An 18,533-nucleotide genomic window follows, 5' to 3' on the forward strand; every position below is an offset into this window, starting at 1 on the left:
AGGGTGACAGACAAGGGTAGAGGTGATATATGATCCTTGAGTAGTCTCTCAAAGCACTTCATGACGACAGAAGTGAGTGCTACAGGGCGATAGTCACTTAGTTCAGTTCCCTTTGCTTTCTTGGGTAAAGGAACAATGGTGGCCATCTTGAAGCATGTGGGGACAGCTGACTGGGATAGGGTGAGATTGAATATGTCCGTAAACACACCCGCCAGCTAGTCTGTGCATGCTAAGGATGCGGCTTGGGATGCCGTCTTGGCCGGCAGCCTTGCGAGGGTTAACGTGCTTAAAATGTCTTACTCACGTCAGCCACGGAGGAGGAGAGGCCACAGTCCTTGATACCAGGCCGCGTCGGTGGCACTGTGTTATCCTCAAAGCGGGCGAAGGTGTTTGCCCGCGTCATGGCTGGTTTTCCTTTTGTAGTCATTGATTATCTGTTGACCCTGCCACATATGTCTCGTGTCTGATCCTTTGAATTGTGACTATATTTTGCCTGTTTGATTGCCTTGCGGAGGGAATAACTACACTGTTTGTATTCTGCCATATTCCCAGTCACCTTGCCATGATTAAATGCGGTGAATATTGGCGGAAACTGGAACACGTGGTCATACACGTTGATCCAGAGCATCCCATGTCTGGTGAGTATGAAGACCATGGAAGAACCGGGACATTTTCAGCTTCCAGGAATTCTGTACAGATCCTTGCGACATTGGGCTGTGCAATATCATGCTGAAATATGAGGTGACTGCATCAGATGAATGGCACGACAATGGGCCTCAGGATCTCGTCACGGTATATTAGTGCATTCAAATTGACATCAATAAAATGCAATTGTGTTCGAAGCTTATGCCATACCAGATCCCCATCATAGGGCACTGTTCACAACATTGACATCAGCAAACCGCTCGCCCATACGGCACCATACACATGGTGTGCGGTTGTGAGGTCGGTTGGACGTACTGACAAATTCTCTAAAACATTGGAGGCGACTTATGGTAGAGAAATTAACGTTAAAATTCTGGCAACAGCTCTGGTGGACATTCTTGCAGTCACCATGTCAATTGCACGCTCCCTCAAAACTTGAGACATCTGGAACATTGTGTTGTGGCAAAACTGCTCATTTTAGAATGGCCTCGTCCCCAGCACAAGGTGCACCTGTGTAATGATCAAGGTGTTTAAATAGCTTCTTGATATGCCACGCCTGTCAGGTGGATGGATAATCTTGGCAACAGAGAAATTCTCACTAACAGGGATGTAACTCATTTGTGCACAACATTTGAGAGAAATAATATTTCTGAGCGTATGGAACATTCCTGGGACCTTTTTTTCAGCTCATGAAAAATGGGACCAACACTTTAAATGTTGCGTTTATTTTGGTTTAGTAGTGTATATAAATCCTATCAAATATTTCTTCATTACTTTGGCTTTAGTGACTGCGTCGTGCAGTAAAACTCAACAAACATCCGGGTGTGAGATATCACAACAAAACAGAAAAACATTCATTAGAAGACAGTGGTAGCCAATGGATTGACACTGACAATGTGAAACAAGAAAAGCATGACGACTCAAAGAGCTATGTCATAAGGAAGCATGTTGTTTTACGTCACACACACACAAACTGTTTACTGTTGTATTTGTGCTTTTGCCAATGTCTTATCTGTGTTATCCGATTTGTCTTGCATTGTTTTTAACCCAGCCCCCGTCCCCACAGGAGGCATTTGCCCTCATTATAAATAAGAAATTGTTCTTAATTGACTTGCCTGGTCAAACTTGCCTAACCCTAATGGTTAAATTTAAAATGTAATATAGTGCCAGCATTAAAAATGACAAACAACACAACTATGGTTTGCCATCTTCCAGGTATTATCTATAAGAACACAGTGGTCTCATGTTATGTTCATTTCAACAAAGATACGAAACCACTTGCTTATTCACTTGGAGCATCCAGTAGAGTGATTGTTTTGTCGCTAACTTGTCATCAACATATCGGCTAGTCCACACACACACACACACCTTTGCATCCAGTATATATACAGAATAAAAATATAAAACGCAACATGTAGTGTTGCTCCCATGTTACGTGAGCTGAAATAAAAAGATCCTATGCCCTCCCAGGCCCACCCCTGACTGCGCCCGTGCCCAGTCATGCGAAATCCATAGAATGGAACCTATTTTCTTGATTTCCTTATTTGAACTGTAACTCAGTAAAATCTTTGAAATTGTTGTTGTTATATATATATATATATATATATTAAACGCGCAAACACATAATCATCAGTTAGCAAGCTCCAATGTAAAAGTTTGTCCTCAATGAAGATCAAACAAGGGATGTTCTCTATTCTCTAGGAACCAAACAGAAGCAAGCGGGCTGAAATGGGACTGGGACTCAGATCTACCTGAACGTGTCCAATAAGAAACTTTTGTTTCCATTGCAAATTGTTTAGCTATGGTTTGCACTAATGAATACACCCTGGACCAGTTGGTGGTCACATCACTGTCATATTCCCCAAACAGATGGAGACACATTACCTTGACTCTCCACTGCTGTTGCTCACACCCTCGTCTTCACTTCTTCCAGCCATCTCTTAGAGTCCCAGATATATGAGCTTCTGAGAAAATGTTATAATCCAAGCTGCCCTGGTTTACGTGTTGTATGCAGTTCACCTGTAAAATCAAAAGCCACAAAAATAAAATACAATTTTGAAGTATGTACATTCAGTGTACACAACGTTCTAGATTCATAACCTTGTACAAACTGAGAAACAAGTAATTTGCTAAACAAACCCATTCAATGTTTTATCCTTAAATTAATATAAACGTTACCTGATTATGGTTTGACTGCTTCCTTGTGACTGTTTGCCCTGCACTGCTTCCCATGTAAGATAGCTACAAGAAAACAGTTTTCTATAAACCCGGTGTGTTGTTTATAGCCATCTAGCTATTCTAAACTTGTTTAGCCTTACATGACGTTAGCTAGTTAGTAGCTAGCTACATTGAACTATAGAGCAAATTAGCTAACACATAAAGCTTGCTGTTTTGTTTTCATCCCTGTCACATTAGCTAGCTTCCTACGTCTGAATGCAAACGATAGCGGTAAGTTACCAAGCCAGCGCTTTTCCGACCGCACAGGCCTGTTGTGAGGCCTGCACAGCATGTGAGTTTCGCGCACTGTCCTGGACAATGCGCCGCACTCCAGATCTCTTTCGCAGGAGGCCCGAAGCAAGATAGTACCACGCCTACAGTATTCTTCTCTCGCATACATCGACAAAACAGAGTTGCGCAGCAAGCCAGTAAACTAGCAATGGCAAACCAAGCTCGGGCTGTGTGCAGAAGACAGATTTATTTCTGAGATGTTTAGCATTAAGCGCATAATTTCAGCTGCTAGCTTTTGGCGGAATTACACTGATGCTAACTGCCCAGCTATAAACTAATATATAGCAATACGTCTATAAGCGTACTAGATTTAAATCCATATTTTTTCCCCTCTAGCTCTGAAAAGTTGTTTGCTAACCTAGCTAGTTGCTAGCTGATGTTCTAGCTAAACAGTAAACTGAACTCAAGACCACTAACTAGCGAGCACACTGGCCTTGAAAGAGGAAAAAGCAACTAACCTTAAGCCACGTGAAACAATATTTAGCTAACAATAGTAAGTTATGGACGTTTAACAAAATATTTTCCACTTGTGGCAATTATTTACCCAGTTATCCTTTATTTTTTTCATATGTGGACATCTGAATGACCTAGTTAGCTTACTAGCTAGCTTAACAGTCACATTTTAGCAAACAAACTAGCTAGGTACTGTAGCTTAGCTGACAAGCTAGCTAATCTAACAAACCAGGTCATGGGGAAAGTGTTAGGTAGGTTTTTTACATAAAACTTGTAGCCAATTGTGATTGTACCATTGTTTCTAACAGTGCTCTAATCAATATATGCAAATTCCCATGACCTCAAACACATTCACATACTCATCACGTTTTATAATCACCCTTTTCCCGCACTCCCAAGCTAGCTCCCTCGTTGCTAATAGCTAACAAGAGTGTTTATCAGGTCGCTTACTTCCCAAAAATCTAGCTAGGTGACAGGCTCCTTGCTTACTATGGAGTTATTTAACTAAACTAAGCAATAACACCATATAAATGCCTAAAAAAAAAAAATTTATCGGGGTTTGTTTAGTATTTTAGGCTACCTTGAAGCTACGGCGAACTGCCAGTCTGATTCTGCCGTCCGACTTCAGTGGTCCTTTTTTCTTATTTTCTTTGGCTAGCGAACTAGCAGCTAAAGACAGCTAGCTAGCTCCCGGGCCGGGGTGAGCAGCCCCAACGGATCTTACTAGAATTCGAGCCAAGTTTCTTGATTTCTTCCTCCAGAAGTGTAAAAATATGTTTCACTTTTAATTTTCCGTTTTGAATTCGAAACAATATATGATTTAATTGACAGCGATTGTAGATAACATTTCAGCTGCGGGTCCTACTACAGCCGGTCTCCGCCATGACGCCGTCGAGTTCACTCTGTAACATTAGCGATGTTGAGTGTGGAAACCCCGGGTAGTGACGTAACGACGATGTTTTTTGCAGTCTCTTACAACTGCAAACTACAACAGACGAAAGGTGATGGTAGTCGTCGACCTATTATGTGAAATATAGTTGTAATTATAAAACAGAGGTAGCTAGTAGTCCACGTGAGAATTAAATAGCATTGGGTTGAGTGCTGGTTATTTTGACACCATTCACTGCAATGCTTGCTTCAACCAAGCATTAACCTGCTTCAAATAATTGAATCCCAATTTATCTATTTGGACAAATACATAAAATGACCGTCTACATCTCTTATAATGGTCCTCATCACCACATTTTTTATGTAGATGATGTAACTGTTTCTAGAACTCCCTCTGCCAGAGGAAAAATATATTATTTGGTAAATCAAGCCTCCTGAATCTCAATAAAAATGACAAATGCAAACTAACAATTTAACAGCAAAAAGTACAATTTTCTACATATTGAATGGTTATGGAATTTAAAAGAGTGCCGATTTCAACAGGTTATGGTCAGGGATATCTAGCAGAGTAACATGAGATAGGTGGTAAAAATTCAACTGTGGTGGTTATTAGGGGGGGGGGGGGTTGCCAGGGACCTCACGTTACGATATTATCACGATACTTCGGTGCAGATACGATATGTTTTGTGATTCTCACGATTCTATATGTATTGCGATTCAATACAGTGATTTTATTGCGATTCCATGGTCCAAACATATTGCTCACCATGTCTGCTGCAGAGGGACAAAAGAGTGCCATGATAAAACAAGTTTTGATCAGTCATGGAAATAAAAGTGCTGAAAACAAATTGACTCCCTATTTAAAAAGAAGATGGAGAACAAGCTATGAAGGAAAAATACTGGAGTTTTGGTCTAGGTACCAACTAGTGCAAAATGAGTCTTGGGATATTGTCATAGCGATTACGATATATCGTCAAAAATAATATCACGATATGTAACTGTATTGAACCCCCCCCCCCTCCCATCACTAGTGGTAATACAACTGGTGTGCTTCTATACGGACGTAAAGGACCAAAAGGCTAGGCCCAATGGCTGTCAAACCTAATTTAGGTCTGGCGGTAACTAAAACGATAGAGGAAAATGAACGAACAAAGATGATCAGCACAACTGTGGGGCATATTATCTTGGGGCCTCCATCCACTATTGTTATTCAGACAACAGGTCATGTGACATGACCTAGATTTCTTAGTGCTCCCTCAGCTCCCCTTTAGTTGGATATCTGTAGCGGCTTTTGTGTATTGCCCTCTGGGGGAATCTTTAGAAAGTCCATTTAGTTTTGAATTACTTTCATGTTCTAGTCATCAATATGGAGTAACAGGTAGGTCTGGTACTTTTGGGGAATTGGTAATACATTCACTGAACTTTGGCATTGACTAGAGTTTCCATATTTGAAGTGTACACAGATGTAGGTTGATTGAACCAGGGAGTTAAGCCCCACACACAAAGCAGCTCAGTGCTACAATGGCCTCCAAGACATTAAGTTGAGTTTTAATGCTACATTTTTGTAATGCAAATACATCAACATGAAGCTAATGCTTTTATGAATAAAGCAGTTCTCTTTTCAAAGGGAAGTATGCAGAGATGTTGTTGAATTTCCAAAAATGTCTGCTTGGGTTTCTGAACACAGTACCTTTAACACATTTGGGCGATAAAATACCATAAACATATATTTACTTGACCAGTGGTAGCCATATGTTCGATTATTCTTTTACGCTAGAAGAAGCTACAAATTATTTTTACTGAGTAATCATTATGTAATCAAAACAAAAAGTAAACAGTAAACTTTAATGACTGAACAGACGCATTATTGCAATGAAAAACGGTATAATTTTAGATTTGGAGGAAACATACGTAACACAGAGAACATCAAAGTAAAACAAAAAAAAACAACGTTAAAAATACTCATATTATACTTTCTGCGTGTAAGTAAAAATCCAAAAACGTTTTTATTTTCGTATCTGAAGAGACCTGTGAGAAACAAAAATAATAAATTACGTTAATTAAGACTGAAATATAAACCAGCATCTGGAAGCACTGTAACACGTCAGTTGGTCATGTTTACATACCGGTGTCTATTAGGGTCTCTATTTCAAACACTACTGTCAAAGGCCTTAAATTTCAGTTTGAGCTGTGTCCCCTCCTTTGGAATCCCGCCTTTGCGTTGTCGTGTCCCAAGCCGATGCCTCTCAATCTGCACTTCCAAACCGTGTGTGATTACAAGGGCCAGCCAGAAGGGGTCTCCCATGACCCTGCATATCACGCCGTACCACTCCAGTACACTCAGCTCCAAGCCCAGTGCCTGCATCTGCCTCTGGAGCAGGCAAGTGACCAACAACAGAATCACGTCGTACAGCGTCAGCCAGACTGCAAAGCCCAGGATGCCCACATGCTGGTGGGCCCAAACTGCTCCGAGCATGCACAGGGTCAGCAGTAGAGTGATGCCACCCAGGATAAGCAGAGAGTAGTAGTAACCGAAGCACACCTGGGGCAGAAGCTGGGAGCCTGTGAAGTTGTTTGTGCTCTCCTTGGCTGTGCGCAGATGGCCAAACTCAAAGACCATTTGCATGACGCCCACCATCAAAAAATAGAGTCCTCCTACTATGGAGCCCTGGTAAGGGGTCATGCCACACAGGCCTGAAGACAGAAGTAGCTTCATGGTGACAATCACAGTCCAATGGGACAGAGGAGAGTGAGATGGAGAGAATAGATGAAAACAAGGAGACAGATGGTGAAAGGGTAAAGGAGTTGTAGTGGTTGAGAGGCAGAATTGGAAAATAAATATTTAAAAACACAGCGGCGAGGCGTCAGTCAGATTTGTTATCATTCCATCACAATGTCTCACTGAAAGAGGTCAGAACTCTTCTCGCTTAATATTCACAGTGGACGGCTGAGACTATGCAGAACAATCTGTTCACTCCTGGAAGAGAGGGAAATCCACAACAGCACCTGAAGGGAAGAATCAGAAGACTGCATTATGTTTGAAAGCAAAATATTGGAGACTGGTATGATAATAGATTATTATTGCAATAAAACTGATCTCACACTGACACCAAACATAGGTCAGGTAACAGTAGCTACAGGATAAAACTGTCACTGAAAACTGCTGGGAGAGAAATAAGCTGTCAATGAGGATGACTGTGTGTAAGAAAGGCCTGTCTGTTATTAAATTGAAAACGGTCTGTAATGTTAGCTGGCTATCTGATAACACATAGAGACCAATATTTAATCCAACTGTATGAAAATATGTGATGAATGTGTCAACGTCAACAGAAACATTTAGAAAAAATCACAAACAGCCCAGGCCCAGCTAACGTTAACTACAGTAACATTAGCTAATTTAACGTTAATAATAAGTTCGTTTCTAATGTTACATCAGTCGATATATATACACTGCTTTCTAACAAAGGTGACGCGAAAATATATATATTTTTCACAACCATAAATATTAGCTGTGTGGCTCGACTCACTTGCTGGCGGGACATTTGTTGGAATTGGGCACTTTGTATTCACACCTTGTTATTTTTTCACACAAAAAAATTGCTAGTTAGTAGAGCAATTAACGTGTTCATCAGTTGTCCAGGTGATGAGCGAGGCCAGCAACCGTTGAAACCCCCTAGTGAAGCCGCGCGCGCACGACTCAACATTAGGCCTTTGGCCTCACGGCAAAAATAAATAAATAAATACAACATATTACAATTCTTTATCATGGCCTCACGGTCTCATGAGCTGAGCAAAAATAAATAAAAACAATTAATACAACATATTACAACTCTTTCTCCGCTTGAGGCATAATAAATACAATATATACATTTTAAAAAATCCCCATCAAAATCTGTCTGTAAAATGTATCTATTTTTCTGCATGCAATCCACCATTGCCTTCAATGTTGACCTTTCCGATCTGCGATGGATCGTGGCAGAGCTACAACGGTGTTTGGCAGACCAGGATACGTCTCGAAAATCGGTCTTCTCACGAAAACTTCTGTAGCGTCCGACAGTGGTGGAACAAGTACCCAATAGTACTTGTTCCTACTTGAGTAAAAGTAAAGATACCTTAATAGAAAATGACTCAATTAAAAGTGAAAGTCACCCAGTAAAATCCTACTTGAGTAAAAGTCTAACAGTATTTGGTTTTAAATATACTTAATTATCAAAAGTAAATGTAATTGCTAAAATATACTTAAGTATCAAAGTTGTCAAAAATAGAAATAGTAAAGTACAGATACCCCAAAACACTACTCAAGTAGTATTTTCAAGTATTTTTTACTTAGGGTACTTTACACCACTGGCATCTTGGCCTTCAAACTAATATGACCCCTCTATGGAAAGATGAGACTCTCACGGACACAGTGTTCTCCGTTTTGCTCTACAGCCCCTACCAGTGTCACAGGACTGGTCTGAAGGTAACGTGAGCTTTCTTATATCTACCTTTTGATTAAATGTTTGACTGTTTTTCCATGTATGAATCTGTTATTCAATGTGTTCCTATGGGCAAATACAAGTCCAAATGAAATGTTATATCAAATAATGTTTTTATATACAGTTACCAGTCAAAAGTTTGGACACACCTACTCATTCAAGGGTTGTTCTTTTTATTTATTTTTTTACTATTTTCTACATAGTAAAAACAAAACTATGAAATAGCACATATGCAATCATGTAGTAACCAAAAAAGTGTTAAACAAATCAAAATACATTTTAGATTGTAGATTCTTCAAAGTAGCCACCCTTTGCCTTGATGACAGCTTTGCACACTCTTGGCATTCTCTCAACCAGCTTCACCTGGAATGCTTTTCCAACAGTCTTGAAGGAGTTCCCACATATGCTGAGCACTTTTTGGCTGCTTTTCCTTCACTCTGCGGTCCAACTCATCCCAAACAATCTCAATTGTGTTGAGGTCGGTTGATTGTGGAGGCCAGGTCATCTCATGCAGCACTCCATCACTCTCCTTCTTGGTCAAATAGCCCTTACACAGCCTGGAGGTGTGTTTTGGGACATTATTCTGTTGAAAAACAAACAATAGTCCCATTAAGCGCAAACCAGATGGGATGGCGTATCACTGCAGAATGTTGTGGTAGCCATGCTAGTTAAGTGTGACTTGAATTCGAATTAAATCACTAACAGTGTCACCAGCAAAGCACTCCCACACCATCTCCTCCATGCTTCAGGGTGGGAACCACAGATGCAGATATCATCTGTTCACCTACTCTGCTTCTCACAAAGACACAGCAGTTAGAAGCAAAAATCTCAAATTCAGACCAAAGGACAGATTTCCAACAGTCTAATGTCAATTGCTCGTGTTTCTTGGCACAAGCAAGTCTCTTCTTCTTATTGGTGTCCTTTAGTAGTGGTTCTTTGCAGCAATTTGACAATGAAGGTCTGATTCACACAATCTCCTCGGAACAGTTGGTGTTGAGATGTGTCTGTTACATGAACTCTGTGAAGCATTTATTTGAGCTGGTAACTCTAATGAACTTGTCCTCTGCAGCAGAGGTAACTCTGGGTCATCCTTTCCTGTGGTGGTCCACATGAGAGCCAGTTTTATCATAGAGCTTGATGTTTTTGCGACTATACTTGAATAAACTTTAAAAGTTCTTGACATTTTCCAGATTGACTGACCTTCATGTCTTAAAGTAATGATGGACTGTAATTTCTCTATACTTATTTGAGTTGTTCTTGCCATAATATGGACTTGGTCTTTTACCAAAAAAGGGCTCTCTCTGTATACTAACCCTACCGTGTCACAACACAACTGATTGGCTCTAAGGAATTGTTAATTGAAATGCATTCCAGGTGCATTCCAGTTGACTACCTCATGACGCTGGTTGAGAGAATGCCAAGGGTGTGGAAATCTGTCATCAAGGCAAAGGGTGGATACTTTGAAGAATCTCAATATAAAATATCTTTTGAGTTATTTAACACTTTTTTGGTTACTACATGATTCCATATGTGTTATTTCATAGTTTTGATGTCTTCACTATTATTCTACAATGTAGAAAATAGTACAAATAAAGAAAAACCCTTGAATGGGTAGGTGTGTCCAAACTTTTGGCTGGTACTGTATATAGTGCCTTTGGAAAGTATTCTGACCCCTATTATAAATTGATGAAATTGTTCTTTTTCCTCATCAATCTACACACAATACCCCATAATGACAAATCATTTTTGCAAATTTATTACAATAAAAAAATGGAAATATCACATTTACGTAAATATTCAGACCCTTTACTCAGTACTTTGTTGAAGCACCTTTAGCAGCGATTATAGCATTGAGTCTTCTTGGGTATGACGCTACAAGCTTGGCACACCTGTATTTGGGGAGTTTCTCCCATTCTTCTCTGCAGATCCTCTTCCTGCACAGCTATTGTCAGGTCTCTCCAGAGATGTTCGATCGGGTTGAAGTCCAAGCTCTTGCTGGGCCACTCAAGGACATTCAGAGACTTGTCCCGAAGCCACTCCTGCGTTGTCTTGACTGTATGCCTTGGGTCGTTGTCCTGTTGGAAGGTGAACCTTGCCCCCAGCCTGAGGTCCTGAGCACTTTGGAGTAGGTTTTCATCAAGGATCTCTCTGTATTTTGCTCCGTTCATCTTTGGCTCGATCCTGACTAGTCTCCCAGTCCCTGCCGCTGAAAAACCTCCGTAAGGATGGTGCCAGGTTTCCTCCAGACGTGCCTTTTACTGAGGAGTGGCTTCCATCTGGCCAGGCTACCATAAAGGCCTGATTGATAGAGTGCTGTAGAGATGGTTGTCCTTCTGGAAGTTTCTTCCATCTCCACAGAGGAAGTTTAGAGCTCTGTCAGAGTGACCATCGGGTTCTTGGCCACCTCCCTGACCAAGGCCCTTCTCCCCTGATTGCTCAGTTTGGCCGGGCAGCCAGCTCTAGGAAGAGTCTTGGTGGTTCCAAACTTCTTACATTTAAAAATCATGGAGGCCACTGTGTTCTTGGGGACTTTCAATGATGCAGAAATGTTTTGGTACCCTTACCCAGATCTAAAAAGAATAGTCACGCACTGTTGCACCTACGACACTAATCTAGTGAGCACTATTGGAGCTCCGCCCAAGCAAGGCATTTGATTGGTTTGACGTGTAGCAAGTCGTCACTGATTTACAAGTGGTCTCCACCCCTATTAAGGCAACCTGCCGTAAATGACTAAAGACCCGTAGCACTCACGTCCGTAGCCATGAAGTGATTTGAAAGATTGGTAATGGCTCACATCAACACCATTATCCCAGAAACCCTAGACCCACTCCAATTTGCATACCGCCCAAACAGATCCACAGATGATGCAATCTCCATTGCACTCCACACTGCCTTTTGCCACCTGGACAAAACGAACACCTACGTGAGAAGGCTATTCATTGACTACAGCTCAGCATTCAACACCATAGTACCCTCAAAGCTCATCACTAAGCTAAGGATCCTGGGACTAAACACCTCCCTCTGCAACTGGATCCTGGACTTCCTGACGGGCCGCCCCCCAGGTGGTGAGGGTAGGTAGCAACAGATCTGCCACTCTGATCCTCAACACTGGAGCCCCTCAGGGGTGCGTGCTCAGTCCCCTCCTGTACTCCCCGATCACCCACGACTGCATGGCCAGGCACGACTCCAACACCATCATTAAGTTCACAGACGACACAACAGTGGTAGGCCTGATCACCGACAACAACGAGACGTTGGAGGAGGTTAGAGACCTGGCTGGGTGGTGCCAGAATAACAACCTATATATTGGCTACCCGGACTATTTGTATTGTGCCCCCCAACCCAACCCATCTTTTATGCTGCTACTCTCTGTTTATCATATATGCATAGTCACTTTAACTATACATTCATGTGCATACTACCTCAATTAGCCCTACCAACCGGTGCCCCCGCACATTGGCTACCTGGACAATTTGCAATGTGTACCGCCACCCGCCTAACCTTCTTTTATACTCTCTGTTTATCATACACTGCTCAAAAAGATAAAGGGAACATTAAAATAACACCTAGATCTGAATGAATGAAATATTCTTATTAAATACTTTTTTCTTTACATAGTTGAATGTGCTGACAACAAAATCACACAAAAATTATCAATGGAAATCAAATGTATCAAACCATGGAGGTCTGGATTTGCAGTCACACTCAAAATTAAAGTGGAAAACCACACTACAGGCTGATCCAACTTTGATGTAATGTCCTTAAAACATGTCAAAATGAGGGTCAGTAGTGTGTGTGGCCTCCACGTGCCTGTATGACCTCCCTACAATGCCTGGGCATGCTCCTGATGAGGTGGCGGATGGTCTCCTGAGGGATCTCCTCCCAGACCTGGACTAAAGCATCCGCCAACTCCTAGACAGTCTGTGGTGCAACGTGGTGTTGGTGGATGGAGCGAGACATGATGTCCCAGATGTGCTCAATTGGATTCAGGTCTGGGGAACAGACGGGCCAGTCCATAGCATCAATGCCTTCCTCTTGCAGGAACTGCTGACACACTCCAACCACATGAGGTCTAGCATTGTCTTGCATTAGGAGGAGCCCAGGGCCAACCACACCAGCATATGGTCTCACAAGGGGTCTGAGGATCTCATCTCGGTACCTAATGGCAGTCAGGCTATCTCTGCCGAGCACATGGAGGGCTGTGCGGCCCCCCAAAGAAATGCCACCCCACACCATGACTGACCCACCGCCAAACCGGTCATGCTGGAGGATGTTGCAGGCAGCAGAACGTTCTCCACGGCGTCTCCAGACTGTCACATCTGTCACATGTGCTCAGTGTGAACCTGCTTTCATCTGTGAAGAGCACAGGGCGCCAGATGGCGAATTTGCCAGTCTTGGTGTTCTCTGGCAAATGCCAAACGTCCTGCACGGTGTTGGGCTGTAAGCACAACCCCCACATGTGGACGTTGGGCCCTCATACCACCCTCATGGAGTCTGCTTCTGACCGTTTGAGCAGACACATGCACATTTGTGGCCTGCTGGAGGTAATTTTGCAGGGCTCTGGCAGTGCTACTCCTGCTGCTGGGTTGTTGCCTTCCTACGGCCTCCTCCACGTCTCCTGATGTACTGGCCTGTCTCCTGGTAGCGCCTCCATGCTCTGGACACTACGCTGACAGACACAACAAACCTTCTTGCCACAGCTCGCATTGATGTGCCATCCTGGATGAGCTGCACTACCTGAGCCACTTGTGTGGGTTGTAGACTCCGTCTCATGCTACCACTAGAGTGAAAGCACCGCCAGCATTCAAAAGTGACCAAAACATCAGCCAGGAAGCATAGGAACTGAGAAGTGGTCTGTGGTGACCACCTGCAGAACCACTCCTTTATTGGGGGTGTCTTGCTAATTGCCTATAATTTCCACCTGTTGTCTATTCCATTTGCACAACAGCATGTGAAATTTATTGTCAATCAGTGTTGCTTCCCAAGTGGACAGTTTGATTTCACAGAAGTTTGATTGACTTGGAGTTACATTGTGTTGTTTAAGTGTTCCCTTTATTTTTTTGAGCAGTGTATATGCATTGTCACTTTAACCACATACCCTCTCAATCAGCCTGACTAACCAGTGCCTGTATATAGCCTCGCTACTGTTATAGCCTGTATATAGCCTCGCTACTGTTATAGCCTGTATATAGCCTCGCTACTGTTATAGCCTGTATATTGCCTCACTACTGTTATAGCCTGTATATAGCCTCACTACTATTATAGCCTGTATATAGCCTCACTACTGTTATAGCCTGTATATAGCCTCGCTACTGTTATAGCCTGTATATAGCCTCACTACTGTTCTAGCCTGTATATAGCCTCACTACTGTTCTAGCCTGTATATAGCCTCACTACTGTTCTAGCCTGTATATAGCCTCACTACTGTTATAGCCTGTATATAGCCTCGCTACTGTTATAGTCTGTATATAGCCTCACTACTGTTATAGCCTGTATATAGCCTCACTACTGTTATAGCCTGTATATAGCCTCGCTACTGTTATAGTCTGTATATAGCCTCGCTACTGTTATAGTCTGTATATAGCCTCGCTACTGTTATAGTCTGTATATAGCCTCGCTACTGTTATAGTCTGTATATAGCCTCGCTACTGTTATAGCCTCGCTACTGTTATAGTCTGTATATAGCCTCGCTACTGTTATAGTCTGTATATAGCCTCGCTACTGTTATAGTCTGTATATAGCCTCGCTACTGTTATAGTCTGTATATAGCCTCGCTACTGTTATAGTATGTATATAGCCTCGCTACTGTTATAGTCTGTATATAGCCTCGCTACTGTTATAGCCTCGCTACTGTTATAATCTGTATATAGCCTCGCTACTGTTATAGTCTGTATATAGCCTCGCTACTGTTATAGTCTGTATATAGCCTCGCTACTGTTATAGTCTGTATATAGCCTCGCTACTGTTATAGTCTGTATATAGCCTCGCTACTGTTATAGCCTCGCTACTGTTCTAGCCTGTATATAGCCTCGCTACTGTTATAGCCTGTATATGGCCTCACTACTGTTATAGTCTGTATATAGCCTCGCTACTGTTCTAGCCTGTATATAGCCTCGCTACTGTTATAGCCTGTATATAGCCTCACTACTGTTATAGCCTGTATATAGCCTCACTACTGTTATAGCCTGTATATAGCCTCACTACTGTTATAGCCTGTATATGGCCTCACTACTGTTATAGCCTGTATATGGCCTCACTACTGTTATAGCCTGTATATAGCCTCACTACTGTTATAGCCTGTATATAGCCTCGCTACTGTTATAGTCTGTATATAGCCTCACTACTGTTATAGCCTCACTACTGTTATAGCCTGTATATGGCCTCACTACTGTTATAGCCTGTATATGGCCTCACTACTGTTATAGCCTGTATATGGCCTCACTACTGTTATAGCCTGTATATGGCCTCACTACTGTTATAGCCTGTATATAGCCTCACTACTGTTATAGCCTGTATATAGCCTCGCTACTGTTATAGCCTGTATATAGCCTCACTACTGTTCTAGCCTGTATATAGCCTCACTACTGTTCTAGCCTGTATATAGTCTCACTACTGTTCTAGCCTGTATATAGCCTCACTACTGTTATAGCCTGTATATAGCCTCGCTACTGTTATAGTCTGTATATAGCCTCACTACTGTTATAGCCTGTATATAGCCTCACTACTGTTATAGCCTGTATATAGCCTCGCTACTGTTATAGTCTGTATATAGCCTCGCTACTGTTATAGTCTGTATATAGCCTCGCTACTGTTATAGTCTGTATATAGCCTCGCTACTGTTATAGTCTGTATATAGCCTCGCTACTGTTATAGCCTCGCTACTGTTATAGTCTGTATATAGGCTCGCTACTGTTATAGTCTGTATATAGCCTCGCTACTGTTATAGTCTGTATATAGCCTCGCTACTGTTATAGTCTGTATATAGCCTCGCTACTGTTATAGTATGTATATAGCCTCGCTACTGTTATAGTCTGTATATAGCCTCGCTACTGTTATAGCCTCGCTACTGTTATAATCTGTATATAGCCTCGCTACTGTTATAGTCTGTATATAGCCTCGCTACTGTTATAGTCTGTATATAGCCTCGCTACTGTTATAGTCTGTATATAGCCTCGCTACTGTTATAGTCTGTATATAGCCTCGCTACTGTTATAGCCTGTATATGGCCTCACTACTGTTATAGTCTGTATATAGCCTCGCTACTGTTCTAGCCTGTATATAGCCTCGCTACTGTTATAGCCTGTATATAGCCTCACTACTGTTATAGCCTGTATATAGCCTCACTACTGTTATAGCCTGTATATAGCCTCACTACTGTTATAGCCTGTATATAGCCTCGCTACTGTTATAGCCTGTATATGGCCTCACTACTGTTATAGCCTGTATATAGCCTCGCTACTGTTATAGCCTGTATATAGCCTCACTACTGTTATAGTCTGTATATAGCCTCGCTACTGTTATAGTCTGTATATAGCCTCGCTACTGTTATAGTCTGTATATAGCCTCGCTACTGTTATGGCCTGTATATAGCCTCGCTACTGTTATAGCCTGTATATAGCCTCGCTACTGTTCTAGCCTGTATATAGCCTCACTACTGTTATAGCCTGTATATAGCCTCGCTACTGTTATAGCCTGTATATAGCCTCACTACTGTTATAGTCTGTATATAGCCTCGCTACTGTTATAGCCTGTATATAGCCTCACTACTGTTATAGCCTGTATATAGCCTCACTACTGTTATAGTCTGTATATAGCCTCGCTACTGTTATAGTCTGTATATAGCCTCACTACTGTTATAGCCTGTATATGGCCTCACTACTGTTATAGCCTGTATATGGCCTCGCTACTGTTATAGCCTGTATATGGCCTCACTACTGTTATAGCCTGTATATGGCCTCACTACTGTGATAGCCTGTATATGGCCTCACTACTGTTATAGCCTGTATATAGCCTCACTACTGTTATAGCCTGTATATAGCCTCGCTACTGTTATAGCCTGTATATAGCCTCACTACTGTTATAGCCTGTATATAGCCTCGCTACTGTTATAGCCTGTATATAGCCTCGCTACTGTTATAGTCTGTATATAGCCTCGCTACTGTTATAGTCTGTATATAGCCTCGCTACTGTTATAGTCTGTATATAGCCTCGCTACTGTTATAGCCTCGCTACTGTTATAGTCTGTATATAGCCTCGCTACTGTTATAGTCTGTATATAGCCTCGCTACTGTTATAGTCTGTATATAGCCTCGCTACTGTTATAGTCTGTATATAGCCTCACTACTGTTATAGTCTGTATATAGCCTCGCTACTGTTATAGCCTCGCTACTGTTCTAGCCTGTATATAGCCTCGCTACTGTTATAGCCTGTATATGGCCTCACTACTGTTATAGTCTGTATATAGCCTCGCTACTGTTCTAGCCTGTATATAGCCTCGCTACTGTTATAGCCTGTATATAGCCTCACTACTGTTATAGCCTGTATATAGCCTCACTACTGTTATAGCCTGTATATAGCCTCACTACTGTTATAGCCTGTATATAGCCTCACTACTGTTCTAGCCTCACTACTGTTATAGCCTGTATATGGCCTCACTACTGTTATAGCCTGTATATGGCCTCACTACTGTTATAGCCTGTATATGGCCTCACTACTGTTATAGTCTGTATATAGCCTCACTACTGTTATAGCCTGTATATAGCCTCACTACTGTTATAGCCTGTATATAGCCTCACTACTGTTATAGCCTGTATATAGCCTCACTACTGTTATAGCCTGTATATGGCCTCACTACTGTTATAGTCTGTATATAGCCTCGCTACTGTTATAGCCTGTATATAGCCTCACTACTGTTATAGTCTGTATATAGCCTCACTACTGTTATAGCCTCGCTACTGTTCTAGCCTGTATATAGCCTCGCTACTGTTATAGCCTGTATATGGCCTCACTACTGTTATAGTCTGTATATAGCCTCGCTACTGTTCTAGCCTGTATATAGCCTCGCTACTGTTATAGCCTGTATATAGCCTCACTACTGTTATAGCCTGTATATAGCCTCACTACTGTTATAGCCTGTATATAGCCTCACTACTGTTATAGCCTGTATATAGCCTCACTACTGTTCTAGCCTCACTACTGTTATAGCCTGTATATGGCCTCACTACTGTTATAGCCTGTATATGGCCTCACTACTGTTATAGCCTGTATATAGCCTCACTACTGTTATAGCCTGTATATAGCCTCACTACTGTTATAGCCTGTATATAGCCTCACTACTGTTATAGCCTGTATATGGCCTCACTACTGTTATAGCCTGTATATAGCCTCACTACTGTTATAGTCTGTATATGGCCTCACTACTGTTATAGCCTGTATATAGCCTCACTACTGTTATAGCCTGTATATGGCCTCACTACTGTTATAGCCTGTATATGGCCTCACTACTGTTATAGCCTGTATATAGCCTCACTACTGTTATAGCCTGTATATAGCCTCGCTACT

General features: G+C 41.9%; 2 protein-coding genes across 3 annotated transcripts in view; both read right to left on the minus strand.

Annotated features, from left to right (window-relative positions):
* chd1 (chromodomain helicase DNA binding protein 1) overlaps positions 1–4,534 on the minus strand; it is a 37,847-nt gene extending 33,313 nt beyond the window's left edge. The window contains exons 1-3 of one of the 2 annotated variants that reach the window (XM_020457246.2): positions 4,187–4,534; positions 2,824–2,886; positions 2,530–2,664 (exon numbers count right to left, since the gene is read on the minus strand). In XM_020457246.2, coding sequence (XP_020312835.2) covers positions 2,530–2,582 — 53 coding nt within the window. In that variant the 5' untranslated portion in view covers positions 2,583–2,664; positions 2,824–2,886; positions 4,187–4,534. The remainder of the gene's footprint in view (positions 1–2,529; positions 2,665–2,823; positions 2,887–4,186) is intronic. The other variant, XM_031802555.1, reaches the window with a different exon arrangement.
* A 1,942-nt stretch (positions 4,535–6,476) lies between these two features.
* LOC109868741 (transmembrane protein 217) lies at positions 6,477–8,180 on the minus strand. Its single transcript, XM_020458477.2, has 2 exons — positions 8,022–8,180; positions 6,477–7,500 (listed from the first exon to the last, which is right to left on the minus strand). The coding sequence occupies exon 2, from the start codon at positions 7,208–7,210 to the stop codon at positions 6,644–6,646; it is 567 nt and encodes a 188-aa protein (XP_020314066.1). The 5' UTR covers positions 7,211–7,500; positions 8,022–8,180; the 3' UTR covers positions 6,477–6,643.
* Positions 8,181–18,533: the final 10,353 nt, after the last annotated feature.

This window comes from Oncorhynchus kisutch, linkage group LG23 (genome assembly GCF_002021735.2).
Source record: "Oncorhynchus kisutch isolate 150728-3 linkage group LG23, Okis_V2, whole genome shotgun sequence".
In the NCBI taxonomy this organism is placed as follows: domain Eukaryota; kingdom Metazoa; phylum Chordata; class Actinopteri; order Salmoniformes; family Salmonidae; genus Oncorhynchus; species Oncorhynchus kisutch.